This window comes from Curcuma longa, chromosome 1 (genome assembly GCF_044706935.1).
Source record: "Curcuma longa cultivar G26 ecotype Majalengka, Jawa Barat chromosome 1, ITB_CL_G26_1.1, whole genome shotgun sequence".
Lineage (NCBI taxonomy): Eukaryota > Viridiplantae > Streptophyta > Magnoliopsida > Zingiberales > Zingiberaceae > Curcuma > Curcuma longa.
This window is the reverse complement of record NC_133861.1, coordinates 13122016-13140516: the sequence shown is the minus strand read 5'-3', so window position 1 is coordinate 13140516 and position 18501 is coordinate 13122016. Positions and strand designations below refer to the sequence as shown.

Genomic DNA, 18501 nt, shown 5'->3' with positions numbered 1-18501 from the left:
TTGGGCAAGAGCTCTGCTTTAGGCCAGACCTCTTTTTTCCTCTTTACTTTGGCACCTCGAGGAAGCAGCGACTGGCTGTGAAGTGCGAATTTCGATTGACATACTGTTCTAGTTTTGCTCTTGAATTAGGTCATTTGCCATTAATTAGTATGACCAAAATATATATCGAAGTTTATAAGCTACTGTTCCTTCTTTTTTTTTTGTTTTTTGCAAGCGTTATCTGAGCCTTTAGGCTTTAGTTGGTGGAAGACAATATTTTGGATGAACTTGTTCGCACGGATGTAGGTTTATAGAGGTCAGCTCATGTGAGAAGGAATCCAAGAAAGTGATGAACTCGACAGAGAAAAAGAAATAGAGGAATGTCAATATTCCATCGTTCACGATCCTGATTCTCGTGTGGCCTGGCGAAGTTGCTGATAAAGAGATGTTAAAAGAAGAGTTTGCATCGTTTGATCTGCTTTAAAAAATTTTAGAGAAACGCACCGAGAAAAGAAAAGTATAAGGAGCAAGGCTTCAATTTTGGATTAGTTCGTTCTAATGGTGCAATTGGTTTGCCGAATACAAGATATGGGAATTAAAATAATTATATAATATATATAATGAATAAATATTTGTTTTTCTCATAATTTTGAATAACTAGAGAACAGTCACTTTGTACCTTGTGAAACTTCAGAATATGACTTGTTTATCTATCATTCCTGTCTAAACGATGCTGATGAAGTAGACTATTGAAGAAGACCAATAAAAGATGAAGCAGACTCAGAATTGGCGAGTACTGAAACTCGCAAATGATGAGGCTCAGTGAATGATTACAGGCAGATATGGATGCCCTACAAAATCTAACCATACTGGCTGAAGTGTTACACACATGACAGATTTGAATTGTACCCTAACATCCAACATCTTCATTCTGTTCCCCTGGCTTTTTTCATACGTAATGCATTGGCCAATGCAAACCAACGCTGCAGTGCAATCAATTCACACTCGACTTGTACATCTTGCGAGTCGTGGCCATCAAAAGCCGCGAATATCCAAGCGATTTGCTAACGTAATTGCGTTTGGTTTGCCTCGGAGATGGCATCTAACTCACATGATTAGGAGTCTGATTAAAGTTTCTTCAGTTCTTTCGTTATAATGAGATCGCAAAGCTCCTTTAATTTTGATTCCTACGACTTTTTATCCAGTGAATTTCAATATTAATATGCTGCTAAAGGAACTTGCTGGCATTGAGTAGATGTTAAAGGCTTAAAGCTTAAGAATATATAATACTTGATATATATAGTGGCTCAAGAATCAAGCATAACTCTTTAAAAGATGATGTGCTCGTAATGATGTTTGTATCAGGTCCACTTGGCTTACTGGGGACATGAACACAAAAAGACACTGCTCTTCAGTCTTCATTCTGCATGCTCGAGCTAGCTAATTGTTAAAGTTGGCAAAAGTATCAGCTAGGATTGTTATTAGGAAAGCTCAAAGTGAGCGCATGCTTGTAAAAGTGGAATTTTAGACAGATTAGAGACTTGCCCATGTGTATTAGATTGCACAAAGTGAGAGAGAAAGCTGATCAGTTCTTTAAGAACCTGGAAAATGAATTTGCAAGCCACGTCAAGTTGTCCATATCTTTAGCTAAAAGCACCTAAAGTTTCGCCTACGTTAAAGAACACTTTTCGTTGTTAGATACAATATGCTTTTATGCTTAATTTCTTGTAAAACACACGCAGTAACATTTAGTCATATCAAAAGCTATGTTCGGATTCGCATCGCATCACAGATGAAAAAAAGAAAACAAAAAAAAAATAACGGATTCGGATTTAGATGATTCCCTGATTCGGGTTTCTCTGTCGATTAATCCGCGAACAAATAGGTTTCGGATCTGTCTTGTGAGATCCGTTGCGCAGTGGTCCTACTTCCTAATGCACGCGGTGCAAGGGAAATGGTCATATGAAACGGAACGTCCACCGTTGGCTTTACTTTGTCTTTTTTTTTTTCCCTCTCTCTTCTCTGTTCCACTCCTTTGGATGGCAGCGCTTCCCTTCTTTCTTTACCTTTGCGTCTTCCGTTGCTTCAGCTAGGGCTTGAGTGAGGCGCAGAGAGAAAGAGAGCAATGGACCACTTCTCTGTTGGCCCTGCCGCTCCTCCCTCCCCGGTCGGCGTCGTCTCCCATCTTTTATCCACCATCTTACTACTGTCAGGTAGGTCGAGCCACAATTAGCAATCTCCTTCATTTCCGGCGATCCTACTCCAAGCTGATGACTATAGCGCACTCCTTCCTCCCCAGACGACATTGCAATCACTCGGCGCTGGGCCGATGGGCTATTGGGCTCGATCGGGGACGCCTGGCGGGAGGTGCGGTCGCGGGCAGTCGCGCCGGTGCTGCGAGTTGCGATCGTCGTTTGCTTGGCGATGTCGGTGATGTTGCTGGTCGAGGTGGTCTCCATGGCCGTCGTCAGCCTTGCCGTCAAGATCCTACGCCGCTCGCCGGAGTCGCGGTACCGTTGGGAGCCAATCAACGCTGGGGCTTGACCCGGAGTCCGGAAATCTAGCTTTTCCCATGGTGCTCGTTCAGATTCCGATGTACAACGAGAGAGAGGTACTAAAACGACATCTATCACTGATTTACGTACTCTTAATTTTGATTTATTCTTTTATTGTCTAAGAAAGATGGATGGCATTTGGCAACCAACTTGGTTGCACTTGCAGGTATACAAGCTCTCCATTGGGGCCGCCTGTGCTCTTTCTTGGCCGTCCGATCGGTTAGTAATCCAAGTTCTGGATGATTCCACGGATCCTACGGTCAAGGTATCGCTACTTCCCGTTGCATTTAATCAGTATAAGCCAACAAAATCTGAGTTTAGTAAGTTAGCAACCGATGAAAAAGTGTGTAGCTGGTTCGGAGACTTGACTTTAGAATTTTTGTTTGCGCATGTACGGTACTGCTCACTGGGGACACAACGCGACACATTCATCATAAAATTGCTTCTTTTATTTTTTTTCGTAGAAATGCTACGTTAGCACATGGTAGTGAATGTTCTCATGAAAATCGTCCTGGTGGGTTCAGATGTTCGATCTTCCACATTGCGTGGTGGCCTACCTATCAGTCACAAGTTCGGGGAGTTCTTCATTAAATACCACTAGTGTTAGTCTAAATGAAATAAATGGGCAGCGAGCTATCCGAGAAGTACTGCAATCTGTAACATCCCCCCTTCCTACCTATAGGGGATGCTACTTACTTTAAGTTTTCCTAAATATACCATCAAGATAAATTTTATAAAGAAATATTCTTAAAATAACGGAAAGTTATTATTCTTAATAAAATAAAACAACGGATCAACTCTTCATGCGTAAATACCACTAGACATAATCAATACTAAGCATGGCATTCTTTCGTAATCAAACAGGAAATAATTTGTAGTTATAAAGACATGTACTTAAGCAGAAACTACCTGAACATGAAAATACTTGTATTACATAGAAGATTTTTAAGTTCCTTTATATTTGAAAATTCATACATTTGGAAATAAGTAAACATACTTAAGCATACTTATGGGCCATGGCGGAGTATCAATGCGCGCATCTCTGATAGGACTCGGGGTAGCTAGCCACCGAATGCTACCAGAGGACTTATCTTATCAGGCGACCTTTGGCCTGGAATTCCTTTCCTTATGGGCGAACCTTTGGCCCGGAATTCATTTTGGGCGAACCTTTGGCCCGATACTCGCCTTTTAAAAGTAAAATACATTTCTTTACATATCATAAAGTTCTTATACTTTTACTTGCTATATTTTTGTCCTTTCATCAATCATTTATCATGCTTTACTTCCATCCTAAATAGGAAGAATAATTTACATATTCATGATTAAATCCTAAATCATGCTATGGAAAGAACATATATATATATATTCCTATTTTAACATGAATCATACTAGAGGAAGAACACATCAATACATTCACGTCTAACATAAATCATGTCATGGAAAGAGCATACATATAAATACATTCATGTTTAACAGAAATCATGTCATGGAAAACTTAACATAACCATGCGAAAGAACAATACGAAAACAACTTATACTGCAGGTGAGAGATGTACTTACTTCCTGCGCTAATTTTCTTACAATTCTTTCGTTAGAAAAGGAGATCTTTTCGGCGATCTTCCTATGTCTACGCGTTCTTCTCGCGGAGAGGAGAGTCCTTGTAGAAGTTTTTCGTAAGCCTTCCTTGTGATCCTAGGGGACGGAATCCTCGTTCTTCGGGTTTGGGGCGCCGAGAGGGAGGAGAAAAGAGGGCGACGGCGTTCTGGGCGAGAGGTGAGGGAAGAGTTTTCGAAGATAATCAAAACCCTCTCTTAAGTCTCCTATTTATATTAAGTGATGTCTAGCTTCCACCGGAGCTCCAAAATAATTTTTTTTATGTCAGAGGAGCTATCTACTAGCCACCTTTTGATATTTTCTCATATGCTTTCTCACATTCCAAGGCTAATTACTAAATACTCGTGTGCATTCTTTCATCATATATTGTTTATTGAATTAATTATTATAAATAAACTGGACAGACTGATTTTGCACTGTTGTTTTTATGTAGCACATATCATATAATATAGATCATGAGGAGATCATGACGAGGCGGCTACAAGGAATGTGTAATAGGATTATAACTTAATTATATAGTTGGTTCATTTAAATATATCGTTGTTTTCAGCGGTTGATGAAATATGTGCTGGATATAATATTAGCTTCCCATATATTTACTTACAATAGATTAGTATATCCTGAATTTTTATTGAGGTACTGTGCTAGGCCTAAGTATAATTAGAGAAGAGAGTTTTGGCAGGATTGGAGCTTTTATTGAATTAAACTAATTGTTGTATCAAATTTTCTTGCTGTAAAATTATGCTCTTTCAGAGATTAGTAACATGATCGTGTAAGTTTGCCCAGATGTGATCTACTTTATGCTAAATCTGTAAAAGGAAGCTTCAATCTTGATATTCAAGCCCAACCTAATCAATTGGTAGCCATGAATACTTTCGGTCTAAGTTTGATGGCTAAAATCATTTTGCAATTTCATCAGAGTTTGCCTCAACTATTTAATTAATTTCTCCACCCAAAATCCATTTGGATTCAACTTTCTCATAGCCATTTTGTTTTGCATGTGGCAGCAGACTAGCGGCATGGCCTGGATCTAGACATCAAAAAATTAGTAGTTGGGTGTCATAGTTCAATTTGCATCTATCTGACATTTTACATGTTTTCTGTTCTTATTGAAAGGTTGGATAATAGAACTATTTTTTACAGCAGTTATGCAAAAGTTGTGGCACCTATTAACTGTTAGAATACAACTTACTTCAAACAAGAAGCTTTATGGAACTTTTGCTCCAATTGTGTATAGAGTACCACTGGAAGACCAGTAAAATTTGGGTCCCGGGCAATAATTCTTTCTAGGAAACTATATATACATTAAATACTATATTCCCCTAGCAAAACCATCAAGTCCAAATACAGACAAAAACCAATAAGAAATCTAACAGAATCAATATATTGATACATCTCAATTACATGTATCATAGGTTTGTACAACTACATCCTCATCATCGGTCTGTTTATCATATCCTAACATATTTATCTTTCAGTTAGTATTATCTTTCTTGGATGTGGCCAAAAGCTCTACCACTAGTCTATTTTCCGTATCAAGGTTTAATATTATTAACTAACGAACTACTAATATCTTACCATGCTGCTATTTGTTTTGACTAAAGTTACTACATTTATTTAGATAGATTTTCTTTTCAGGGCATGGTGGAAATTGAATGCAGGCTTTGGGCAAGCAAAGGCATTAATATATACTATGAAGTTAGGGATAACAGGAAAGGGTACAAAGCTGGGGCATTGAAACTGGGAATGGAACATAGCTATGCCAAAGAATGTGAATTTGTTGCCATTTTTGATTCTGATTTCCAACCAGAACCTGATTTTCTCATGAAAACCATTCCTTTTCTTGTTCATAATCCAAGTATTGCACTTGTTCAAGCACGATGGCAATTTGGTAAGTGTGTGATTCATTTTCGGCTAAGTTTGTTTCCAATCGTAGTGGTTTATGGTTTATCTGCAAAAAAAATTTCATTTGCATAAAAAATAAACTAGCTGTAATGCCTTAAAAATACTGGGTAAGTTATAGTGGAATGACACTCTATAATAGTCATTTCTAGGTTTTCTATTTAGCTTCTTATCTAATGTTTAATAAGAGATCATATATTAATCTGGATTGAATATAAAATATTTTACTGATTCTTATCAAGCCATGGGACTTGATTCTGGTATTTCCAATTCTTATCGATTCATATGTAATTGACAATTAATACTGAATCATATAACAGAATAATTCATCACTAAAATGATTGTGGAACCAGGAAACATGTTACATCTATCAGTAAATTTTTTGTCAAATCACTGAAACTCTCTATCAGTTTATGCAGCTACCTATCAAAATCAATGATAGTTAGTAATAGGACTCCCAAGTCCCAGCTATCTCCCTGCTGTAATTCTTTGGATTATCTCCAGGTGCTTTAACAGATCTACTTATAGTTAGTTTAAGCTAATGTAAAAGAACATCATTAGTTCCACCAGTCACTTGTCTTTGGAGTTGTCTATAATTCCACAAGAGATAATATCTATGCCAGAAGTTTTCTTAGTTTGAGTCTACTAAATGCAAATTGGACAAAACGTATGGCCTCTTTGGTGAACTTAACTTCACTTTCTACCATATGCTCTTGCATGGGTTATTTAGAAATCTCTTAAAACTTGCAAATTTATTTTCCTAGCTATTGGACTGCAATCAATTTGTTTAATGTCTGTTGCTACTCAGGAATGCTGCTGTATGACTGACTACTCTGCATTCTTTCTGCACTGATCTGTATTTGGCAGGAAGCAATTTGTTCATTTTAGCATAGAAGGCAATTGTCATCCTTGTTTAGTCCTGAAGTCAGAGAGCAGATAGGACTTAGAACTAAATGTGTATTTGTTTTACATACAAGAGCTGCCTAAAACGACCTGAAAAAATAACGAAAGAGAGGAAGATGCATATTATTGATATTATGTGTTTGGATCTTATATTTTTGATATTGCTGCTAGAAAACAAGAGTCTTTTGTTCTGATTTATCCTCTTCCTTAATGACAGGAAGTCGCTGACGTGCCATTTCATGGACGATTTTGCAGTGAACTTCAGCGATTGCCTTATGACAAGGATACAAAAGATTACATTGGATTACCACTTTACAGTGGAGCAAGAAGCAGGCTCATCCACCTTTGCGTTTTTTGGCTTCAATGGTAAATCACACTCAGTTACCCATTGCATATACAGCAGAATGCAGCGTGGCCCTACTGTTGATAATGGCTATATGCATACTGTCCTACAATTGGAGTTTTTTTAAGTCTATGTCATTAGTTGAGTGATAATCTAGTCTTACAATAACATCATAAACATGATATTTTTGACAAGTTTATGCTGGTTGTTGAGGCCTAATACAATTTTTTACATTTTTCTTTGACTTGGAAGAAATATTGGTGATATATGGATTTGAAATATGGCAAGTTAATCATTTCAAAACTATCTTTCAACTGCCCATTAAAAAACTTGGAGTTTGATCTGCAATTTATTAACTATTGCGGGGATAGATTGATTTTAATAGATAGCACCAGATTTGTAGGGGTTACTGTTGCCTATCTAGAAGAAAAGCGCCATTAACTTGCCTTGATTCATTATCAATTTTTTGAGTAACTTCTTTTGTTTTCACTAAATGCTTACAGGGACTGCTGGTGTGTGGCGTATATCAGCAATTAATGAAGCAGGAGGCTGGAAGGATAGAACCACTGTTGAGGATATGGACTTGGCTGTACGAGCTACCCTCAGAGGCTGGAAACTGTTATATGTGGGTGATGTAAAGGTAGATGTTTTAAGTCATTTAAAATTTGCTTGTGCTCAGCGTACAATTGAGGTAAAATTCCTGATCATGCACATATAAGGTGACTGATAATTTCTAATTTGTTTTTTACAATTCGAAATCATTAAACTTGGAAAAAGGTGACTTAGAAGTACTCAACTCACTATAATTGACTGTCAAGTGACTTGAGTTCTATCAGCAATGATGTGCCCTTGCATAGATCTGATTGGCAGTATGAGATCCAGGTAGGCAACCCAAGAAGCTGTCTGGGATATAGCTTTTTTTTTTTTTTTTTTTTTTTTACAATGGAGTAATTGATGCCTGATTTAATGTACTTTGCACTGGTTCGTAATGCTTCACAAAGTCATCTATTTGATGCCTGTGGAAACTATTTTGAATGATGATCGAGGAATTCCTAAAGATTTTGACATTCCAATTTACTTCTTTGACCCTTTAAACAATTTGTTGTGCGAATTTCTACTTAAGATTTCAACAATCCCATGGACTGCTTTGACCCCTTAAAACAATTTGTTATGAATACTCTCAAGAATCCTCCCATCTTATACAATTCTGACTATTATGCTAAAACTTTACTTATTGGCGGTACAATCTGTATAGGTTAAAAGCGAATTGCCCAGTACTTTCAAGGCATACCGGTACCAGCAGCGTCGTTGGAGTTGTGGAGCTGCATACTTGTTCCGGAAAATGGCAATTGAGATATTAAAGGCCAAGGTATTTCTTGTGTTGATATAGGGCTTTCAGCAACTTCTTTCTTTGCTCATAACTGTTTGTTTCATGCCATGCAGGAAGTATCATTATGGAAGAAATTCCATCTAACCTACAGTTTTTTCTTTGTAAGGAAGATTGTAACCCACTTAGTTACATTTTTTCTTTATTGTGTCGTGGTCCCAACATCTGTTTTGGTTCCGGAAGCCACCATTCCAGCATGGGGAGTAGTGTATATACCTACTACAATTACCATTTTGAATGCCATAAGAAATCCAAGGTTGGTCACGTTTTGATTTAATCACAGCCCTTGGTTTCCAATCAATAATCTTTCATACCATTCTTGTTTTGATTCTTATAACTCAGTAATTCAAATGTGAAAGATGAATCATTCTTTTGAACATATTACTTAAGTTTCAATCCGTCTATTTATCTTCCTTGCACATGTATTAGTAGATCAAATTGCCTAGTTTTACTTGTGGCAGTTCCCTCCATCTTATACCATTTTGGATCCTGTTTGAGAATGTCATGGCCATGCATCGGATGAAAGCAACTATAATTGGTCTATTAGAAGCTGGCACTTTTGACGAATGGATAGTCACGGATAAGCTGGGAGAGACCCTCAAGGATAAAACTAGAATCCCATTACTAGAAAAGGCATCAACCACTCTAAGTGACAGGTAATCAATATGATGTCTGTAATTCATTTACTTTCCTTGACGCTATAATTTACACAGCCTATTTGTTCACTTTTCACCCAGATTAAACTTACCAGAACTTGGATTTGCTGCCTTTCTCTTTCTTTGTGCCTGCTACAATGTCGCCTATGGTCAAAACTACTACTATGGTTATATTTATGTTCAGGCAGTTGCATTCTTGGTTGTTGGCTGTGGCTATGTCGGAACTTTTATCACAAACCCGTAGCTTCTCCAATTGCAGATTTATATTCCTTGACAAAACTAAGGAACTAGTGCTGCTGACCCCGAAACATCTATATAGGGAGATCCTAATCTGTTTAACATTGTTCATGGATGAAGCTCAGTGGATTGCCTTCTACTATCATGATGACTTTGTACGAGAGTGAGAGTTTTTGGAGCTCTCATTGTTTCTATTATTTTAAGATGTTTGAATTGCTCTGGTCCCGGAGGGTCATAAATTTGTCTGCTGTCGGGACTAAGCAGCAGAAATTGTTTAGATACATCGAACTTCAACCATTTGCTTGAAATTGTTTAACTGATTGCATCGGAAGAACATTGGTAATGTTAACTTTTGGTGTCGCCAAGCTTCTTTAACAATGTGTTTCGATAGAATTTGACATTGTGTCCTTGATTGTTTTTTCTCCACCTGCAACTAAATCTTACATGAAGTCTACCTGCAACGCAAATTTTTGAGTTTTTTGACAAGACTTAAGCAGGAAGAAATCATGATCATATATAGGATGCTTCTTAGTAACGTTTTGAACATTGTATGAACACCTTATGTTGTAATGCCTTCCTTTGTACGCTTCAAATATTACACTAAATTTATGCATTTTCAGTGTGAATAGTACCTTAACTTTCTTTTCTCATGGAAATTTTCTAAATTTTATGAGGCAGTGCCAGTAGACGCGTTTGAGATTCCTCCAGGTAAAAAGCAAAATGCTTTTGGTTAATTATTTTTAACTGAATCAAGTGGTACCCATTTACCTGTGTATTTAAAATTTTCAGTGGACCTTGTTTGATCCAGAACTGTCGGTTGGGCCGCTACGCGAGCCTCAGTTTGACGACGAAATCTTTAAGGAATCCACGGCTGCCGATCGACTCAAATTGACACGAAAGGTTAGCTTCCTAATTTAATACCAATCAATGCGCCATAACGAGAAAATGAGCAAGCCTTAACCGTGTTATGCACGTAAGCTCTCCTTGAGACCACGAATCTAACGATTCAACGCCTAGCATTTTCATGTCTGAGTCGATTGTTTGACTATTACGACACAGCGATAAGGTTCTTTGCTGTGTTCGATAGTGATTACGAAGCTTCCCATCCACTTATCTTAAATGGTCGGGCGTCTGGGCACATGCTCCTCTCGGGCGCCTCACCTCCTACCAAATCACTAAATCACCCATAAAAAAAATCGTCAGAATGAAGCAATTTCCGTGGAAAATTCAGCAAAAATAAAATAAAATCACAGACCTTCTGGAGGTTCATAAAATTGAGTTAGCACCCAGATCGATTGCCTAAACATAAGGAAAACGAAAATTGCCACGTAATAGAATGCGAGGAGATTGGAGAATTCAAATCTGGAAGGTGTGAACAGGCGAGAGTTAGGAATATAAAAGGCGCCGGGTCCACTTTGGCTAGCAGCACGAGGCGCGTACAAGAGAATCATCAATCTGAGGTCAGCGAGGAATTCGGACGATACCGCTCCATCGGCACCGAGTCAAACGATCATCAACCATTTTTCCCCTCCCATCTTCTCTTGCTCGAGCTTCCTCCTGCATCGGCCCGTTTCAGTTTTCACCGAGGAAAAGACTCCTGAGACGTCTTGTGTCTGGCACCGACGACGGAGAGAGAGAGAGAGGATTTGAGAAGTGAAAGAATTAGATTTTGGTTCCTCGACAACTGCAAGGGAGATATATATATATACACACGTATATATATATTTTGTTGCAGATCGGATCCGATCACCGGAGTAGATTCGCCCACCAACGCCGCTTCTGCTGCTGTGGGCTTGAGTGGTAGATAAGAAGACCTGTGCGAAAGGAGAAAGAGAAGAGACAGCGCGGAGGGGGCGGCGGAGATGGTAAAGGAGACTGACTACTATGACGTGCTTGGTGTCAGCCCCTCAGCCACCGAAGCTGATATCAAGAAGGCCTACTACGTGAAGGTTAGTTTCTCTTCCTCGCCAATATTGGGCTTTTCAGACGGCTCGGTCATTCTCGCTCAATTTTTTATTTGCCTCCCATTACGCTTGTCCCTCATCCTCACATCTAGTTCTGGATTATTCAATTTCACAGTTGCTCGAACTCCCTTTTTCTGCAGCGGCCTCCTTTAAGTATATTCGTGAGTTATTTTGCATTCTCTGATTGTGAGGCAGTCTGTGAGTTGTCAACGGATCGCCAAAATTTTCGGGCTTCCAGTGAGCAGCCCTGTTCTGTACTTCTCCTGTCTTATCTTCTCTTCGTTCCATATTTCGGGTGGAGTGAACTATCGTGGCGCGTCTTTGAACGCTTTGAGTTAAATACATGTTACAACATTAGATGATTTTTCGGGTTTGACATTGCTATTTTGTTATAGAGTGCGCTTCTCTGGAGATTGATTACATGTTTGAAAAATACCAAAATGCACCACTCAAGCTAGCTGTTCCTGTTGAGATTGTCATGCATCTAGAAGGGGATGAATAAATTGCAACTTGTAATACAAATTCTTTCAAATGCTCTTGCAAATGCAATACCTTAATAGCACAATGCAAACATTCGGTCCTCCTGCTAGGAGCTTACTCTCCGAGACTTGTCGGGACTTCTACCCTCCTGGAGTTTACTCTCCGTGGATTCCATTGGCAAGCATCTGTTCTCCTTTACCCGCTGAGCCTTCTAGCCATCAAACTAGCCAAATGACACCACAATTATTGTCAAGATCCTGTATCCGCAAATATCTCAACACGTGGCATAAGAATATTTTATCAATTTTGTTTAACATGCAACCGCATTAAAATTAACCCAACAGAAGTATGACCATCAACAGCCTCCCCATGGTCAAGCTTTCTACGGATCAATTGCACCAACACTACCTAGTCTTTCATATTAATAATAATAATAATAATAAAAAGATTATACTAGATGATGGGCTTCCTTTTGCTCTATTAACGGGGTTTTTTTCTTCCTCTTGTTTTACATATCGTGTACTTCTATGCTATGGAATATCATGGTTTCTTAAAAGGTTCAGAATAGCTAATGACAATGGGAAACGAGATGAAAACTCAAAATTTTAGTTTGGAATTTGATTGCTGATGACAATTCATGAGATAAGTTCCTACCTTCTTTCAATAAGTGCTTATTTGAAGTTTGGAAAGTTACCATGTATGACAAATATCAAATGATGAAGAGCAACTTAAAGCAAAAGTGCTAAAAACCTTAAAATTATAGCTTATCTACTGAAGTCTTTTCTTTCCGAATTGTTGTAGTTTGTAACTGAGAATATTTCTTAGCATTCTTCATGTAATATTCTTAAGCTTAATGTCACTATGCTATTTGTAGGCAAGGCAGGTGCATCCTGATAAAAACCCAAATGATCCTCTTGCAGCTCAAAATTTTCAGGTAAGTGATATGTTTTAACCCAGAAGTGAGGATTGTTGAAATTTCTTTAGCCAATAAATATTTACCAGTTAGATTTTATTAGTTTTGGTTTGGTAGTGACATTTGGTATCTTTTCTTTCTTCAATCTTCTGTAAGTAACTTTGGCTTACATCTCAATATATCCTACTATTGATTTTCATAGCTCGTCTTTCATACTGTTAAAAGAGGAGAGGAGCCGCTTCCTTCCAAAAAATGATTAGCAACTTAATAGGAGAGGAATTCTGCTCAATATATGCACAATTTGTGCCATTACACTTGTCCCCATGAGATTATGCGCGTGGAGCACCTTGTCCTCAGCAAGGCGCTTGCAACCATCATAAATCTGATGTATGTCATTGGCTCTGATATGTTGAGAGTATGGTGGAGCTCATTCTATCTCAAACTGAGTAGCCACTTAGAGGGGGGACTCCACCACAATAAAAGAGCAACTTATGCCATCACACTTTTCCATGTGACCATTTAAGACTGTAGGCCTGCAACACCCTGGCTTCAACTCATATAGTTGCATATTTTTTGCTTGATGATTAGTGAAATCCTTGTGTTGTTTGCTCACCCCTTTGGACTTTGAATCCATGAAAAGCTTCTCAAGCAAACATTGCAATGGACCACTTCTTAGGCTCCTACTGTTCCCCAACCTTTAAACCCACATCATGATTATAGATGTTGAGGATGACTAAAAACAATGTTACCAAAACTCAATCAATCATGTATTGACCGGCACTGGCATGGACTCCTTCCTGTCAAAGAAAATTAAGTAGTTGCATTTAAAGAGTGCATGAATTGATTAAAGTTGGAAGATTCACTATCACTGAAGACTTCTCTGCAAATTCAATTTGTATTTCAGTTTATTTGCCCAAATAACATATGATATCCAGGGTTTGAGCTTGTTCCTTATTTTCTAAAGCTTTGGCAACTCCTAATCTTCAGGCTTTGGGGGAGGCATACCAAGTATTAAGTGATCCGACACAACGCCAAGCTTATGATGCATTTGGAAAATCAGGCATTTCCACGTAAGATACCTTTATAATAATACTTTTTAAACTACCACAATGAACTATATGTTACTTTTATGTAGAAAAAATGGTTTAATCAAATTATCATCTTGCTGAAAATGAAAAGTTTGTATTTGTAATTTATTTCAAAACCAATGCTTTATTGAATGGGCTGATCTTTGCCTACTTGCATATTTACAGGGAAGCAATTATTGATCCTGCAGCAATCTTTGCAATGCTTTTCGGGAGTGAGCTATTTGAGGAGTACATTGGTCAGCTTGCCATGGCATCAATGGCTTCACTTGATATTTTCATTGAAGGGGAACAAATCGATGCCAAAAAGTTGCAAGAAACATTGAGGGTATCTATATGTGATTACCTATTTCTAACATATGGTCGCATGCTTCATTTATTTTGTGTATCCACAAAACCAACCGCAAAGGAATAGGATGAATTTTCTTTTGAGGAATGTAAGAATGCTCAAGAGTGATTGACCTTTTATTTCTTTGTTGGTTTAAAAGAGTCATTTAGTCATTTCAGGCGCAACATTCTAACAAAATAAAAAGATGGTTCAGGATGAACATATAGGATTTATTTAGTCAGATTAATTCAATGTTTTTATTCTACTTGTTTTTTTTTTACAAGAAATAAATTACTTGAAAAACTTGCATCACAGTCCATTTTGGTTTAGCTTTAGAAGCATCCTTTGAAATATTATTGGTTGCCTCACTCCCTCATGCAGTGGGCTACTAGATCAGGGCGAAGCCCCTCATGATTAGCTCCCTTCCAGATCTCTTGGGGAAGTACTGGAGGGGCAGTACTGGAGGGGCCCCCGGGGTGAGGGTATCAAGCCACAACAAACACAAAGCAATATGTTATATATGGTTTGGGTTAATGCTGAGTGCCACTCATGCAAACCAAATCATGAAAAAGAAGGCAATTGCTTGTGCCTTGAAAATTCTAGTAAATTATTTTAGTTGGATGATAAAAAGCTTTCATTTGTGTAATTTTATGATCTCAAGCTTGTCTACTAGTAAATTCTTTCCTCGTAATCAAAGTAACATGCAAGTTGATGAATTTTTCCTCAGACCATTCAAAAAGAAAGAGAGGAGAAACTTGCAGACACACTGAAAAACCGACTCCACCAGTATGTTCAAGGAAACATAGATGATTTCATTAGTCATGCTGAAACTGAGGTCACAAGGCTTTCAAATGCAGGTATTCATCATTTTTTTTCTTGTAGTTTCTTCTGACTTGTTAAGTATCAAGCATCTGAAGGTCATGTTTTCTGAAACTCAAGCTTTAAATCAATTGCTGTAGCCCTGGTAACTCAAACATGAGATTAGTGCCACAAAGAAAACCTTTTTTATTTACTTAAAAAGATCAGCATCTTGCTCTAAGAGCTAGTGTTGTAAGGCAAGTCACGACTCAGAAAATAATTTGATGCAAAACTAATTAGAACAATTACAACTTGAGTGTTGTTCAGATCTGCCAATAATATTTGTGGAGTTAAATTGTTATCAATTCTGCACTTGAAGGTTGAAGATGTTCAGTACATAGAAGAATGCAACATGGTTACTTTATGAGAAAAATAAACTGAAATATATGAAGATTTTGTAATTGGAATTTTGATTAAAAATAAATAAATCAAGCAAAGAAATGTGGTTTCTAATGTTCAGAATGATCTAAACACCCTAAATTCCAATCCAATACTTTACATATCTGCTATATCAAGCCAATTAATGTTCTGAAAGATAAATACTTTTACTCTACATGTTTCTAGATAGTTAAATTAAGCAATAATTTTGAGAATTATCTAAACATCCAAAGATCATATCCAATGATTTGTTGCATATCAGATCTGTTCATGAATATCTTTGGCTTAATTTTATGAATATCAATACCATATCTCTGGATGATGTTTTTTGTTTTCAATGCCTTTTAAGTTTTCCTAGATTGTTTCATGTTACGTATATGTTCACTATTTTCCCACGAGTCCATATCAAGTGACTACCCAATTATTATATATCTCATGTTACACTATTTATGCACTATATTCAATTTTTCTATTTTCCCAGAAGACCCAGGTCAAGTGACTACCTGATTATATGTATCTCATGTTACAGTATTTATGCACTATATTCAACTTTGCTATTTCCCTGAAGACCCATGTCAAGCGACTACTTAATCTAACTCTTTATTGTTTTTGATACAGCTTACGGAGAAGATATGTTGAATACTATAGGATACATCTATGTGAGACAGGCAGCAAAAGAGCTTGGGAAAAAGGCCATGTACTTGGGTGTGCCATTTGTTGCCGAATGGTTTAGAAACAAAGGTCACCTCATAAAGTCACGAGTAACTGCTGCAACAGGTGTGCAAACACTTGGCTCATGAGCCCTTGAGTTGCACAATAAATGAACATTATATGCCTACCTGTATGATTTTAAACTCAGCATCCAAATAGAACCCTTCATATCTTCCCACATGAAAAAAAAATCATGGTATATGAGTTCCATAGTTGTTTCTAAGTTCCTAACATTTTTTCTATATATCTAGGTGCTATTGCACTAATGCAGCTACAGGAAGACCTTAAAAAGCATCTTAGTGCAGAAGGCAATTATACAGAGGAAGAACTTGAAGAGTATACGCAGAATCATAAAAAAGTGATGATTGATTCCTTGTGGAAGCTTAATGTTGCTGATATAGAAACCACCTTGTCCCGTGTTTGTCAGATGGTCTTTCCTTTTTGACCTCTATTCTTATGAGATGATATTATTTACTATTTGTCATCCTAATTATCTTATTCACTAGTTACTAATTGGAATTTAGGTGCTTCAAGAAAACAATGTAAAGAAAGAGGAACTTCATGCTCGAGCCAAAGGTCTGAAAGTTCTTGGAAAAATATTTCAGGTGTGTCACTGAAGCCATCTTTAGACTCCCCTAATTCTCCTCTTTATTCCAATGTACTTGAGATTTTTTTTTTCTTTACAACCATGGTGCACAAGAGGCTACTTTTTTTGGCATCCACGACAATTCAGAAAAAAAAAATGCAGTTCATTTCATTTACATTCACTCTACATTGTTTTGCAACCTCCAGCCACTGGATGGCATCGTCTGTTCAATCATTTGGTCTGGCTGTTGTATGTCCCAACCTGGCCTATGGTTCACTTGAGTGGAATTTCCATATTTTCACTAATGATTCTCCACAGCTTGTGTATCAAATAGTTCTTTAAAACAGATGTTATAGTCTCTCACACTGTTGCTAACTATTTTATGCCAAAATTTCAGTCGTAAGTTGTAGTGATTGCATTGAACAGCAGAAACTAAGTTATTGTTTTCATTTAGAGGGTTAAACTTAACAATGGAAGTGAAGAATCATCATTGACTACGGGGCCCCATAACAAATTAGGTGGAACTGAAAGATCCAATGACGGCAAGCTCTCCAGATACATCACCAAAATCCACTACTGAGCAATCGTCATATGCATAGCCCTTACTGCCGCCCAGGTAGTGTTGCTTTCCCATAAGATATCAGCCATTGTAATCTGAGTTAGTTTGCCCCACAGTGCCAATCTTCCATCTGTCTTATTAGTCGGAATCAACTTGGCACTGTGAGAACTCTGTATGGTTTCTTCTCATTTTTCTCCTCTGTTTTTGCTGAATATATATAATGGAGTTTATAAAGAAGTAAAATCTAATTTTGGTGGCAGAGTCCATACGTGGTGGAAGCTCCTCAGCTTACAGGTGCTAACTACAACTTCCCCATGCCTACAGCTCCACCTGGTGCGCAGAGACATGCTTGATCCCTTCAGAGTTTGGTGTAACAAGCTGCTCTTGCCTCGTGCTAGTTATGGGCGTACCAGTGAGGCGTTGCTGCTTGCATTATTTGTAGTTTTGTAAACTAGGGCTTTCAGTTTTCTCATATAATCAAAATGCAACTTTATATATGCAGTTCTGAGCTCAACTTGTACATCGTAAGTCATCATGCTTGTCTCGATTATTTGGGTTCACATTCTGCATCAGAGCTTTAATTTCTTATGATAGCTAGTCATTATTTGGTGTTCTGACAAAAATGATGCAATGTGTATATGTATAATATACATGTATGTATTCTAGAATCGATCTGTATTGTGGAATTTGAGCGCACCGTTGAGTTTATATTTCTCCAGTAAGATTTTTATTTCTTGAAACACCTTGTGTTTGCGTTTCTCCTGGGGGTTTTAAAAATGCCAAATTTGAGCTAAACGCGCAGTAGTTTTTCAGTAGTATTGTCTATCGATGGAAGTTCAAAAACGTAAAAAATTCAATTCTTTAGGCTTTTTTTGGTCATTCCAACCAAATTTTGTTCAGACTCATTTGAATTTCGTATGGTTTTGATTTTTCAAGCAATAGATTATGGTTATGATAATTTAAATTGTACAAATCTATTTAAAAATATATATATTTTTTTTTCTAAATTAGATTTCATAACATTTTATATTGATACGATTCAGATTCTCCTACCCTGACCCAA

General features: G+C 37.5%; 1 protein-coding gene and 1 pseudogene across 1 annotated transcript; both read left to right on the top strand.

Moving 5' to 3' along the window:
* The first annotated feature begins 2007 nt into the window (after positions 1–2007).
* LOC141839928 (glucomannan 4-beta-mannosyltransferase 1-like) lies at positions 2008–9717 on the top strand (annotated as a pseudogene).
* A 1293-nt stretch (positions 9718–11010) lies between these two features.
* On the top strand, positions 11011–18124 carry LOC141830729 (chaperone protein dnaJ 10-like). The gene is made up of 10 exons (XM_074718156.1): positions 11011–11525; positions 12895–12954; positions 13921–14003; positions 14187–14346; positions 15074–15203; positions 16201–16359; positions 16545–16723; positions 16818–16898; positions 17334–17495; positions 17699–18124. Exons 1-9 carry the CDS (start codon positions 11439–11441, stop codon positions 17457–17459), a joined length of 1065 nt encoding a protein of 354 aa, XP_074574257.1. The 5' UTR covers positions 11011–11438; the 3' UTR covers positions 17460–17495; positions 17699–18124.
* Positions 18125–18501: the final 377 nt, after the last annotated feature.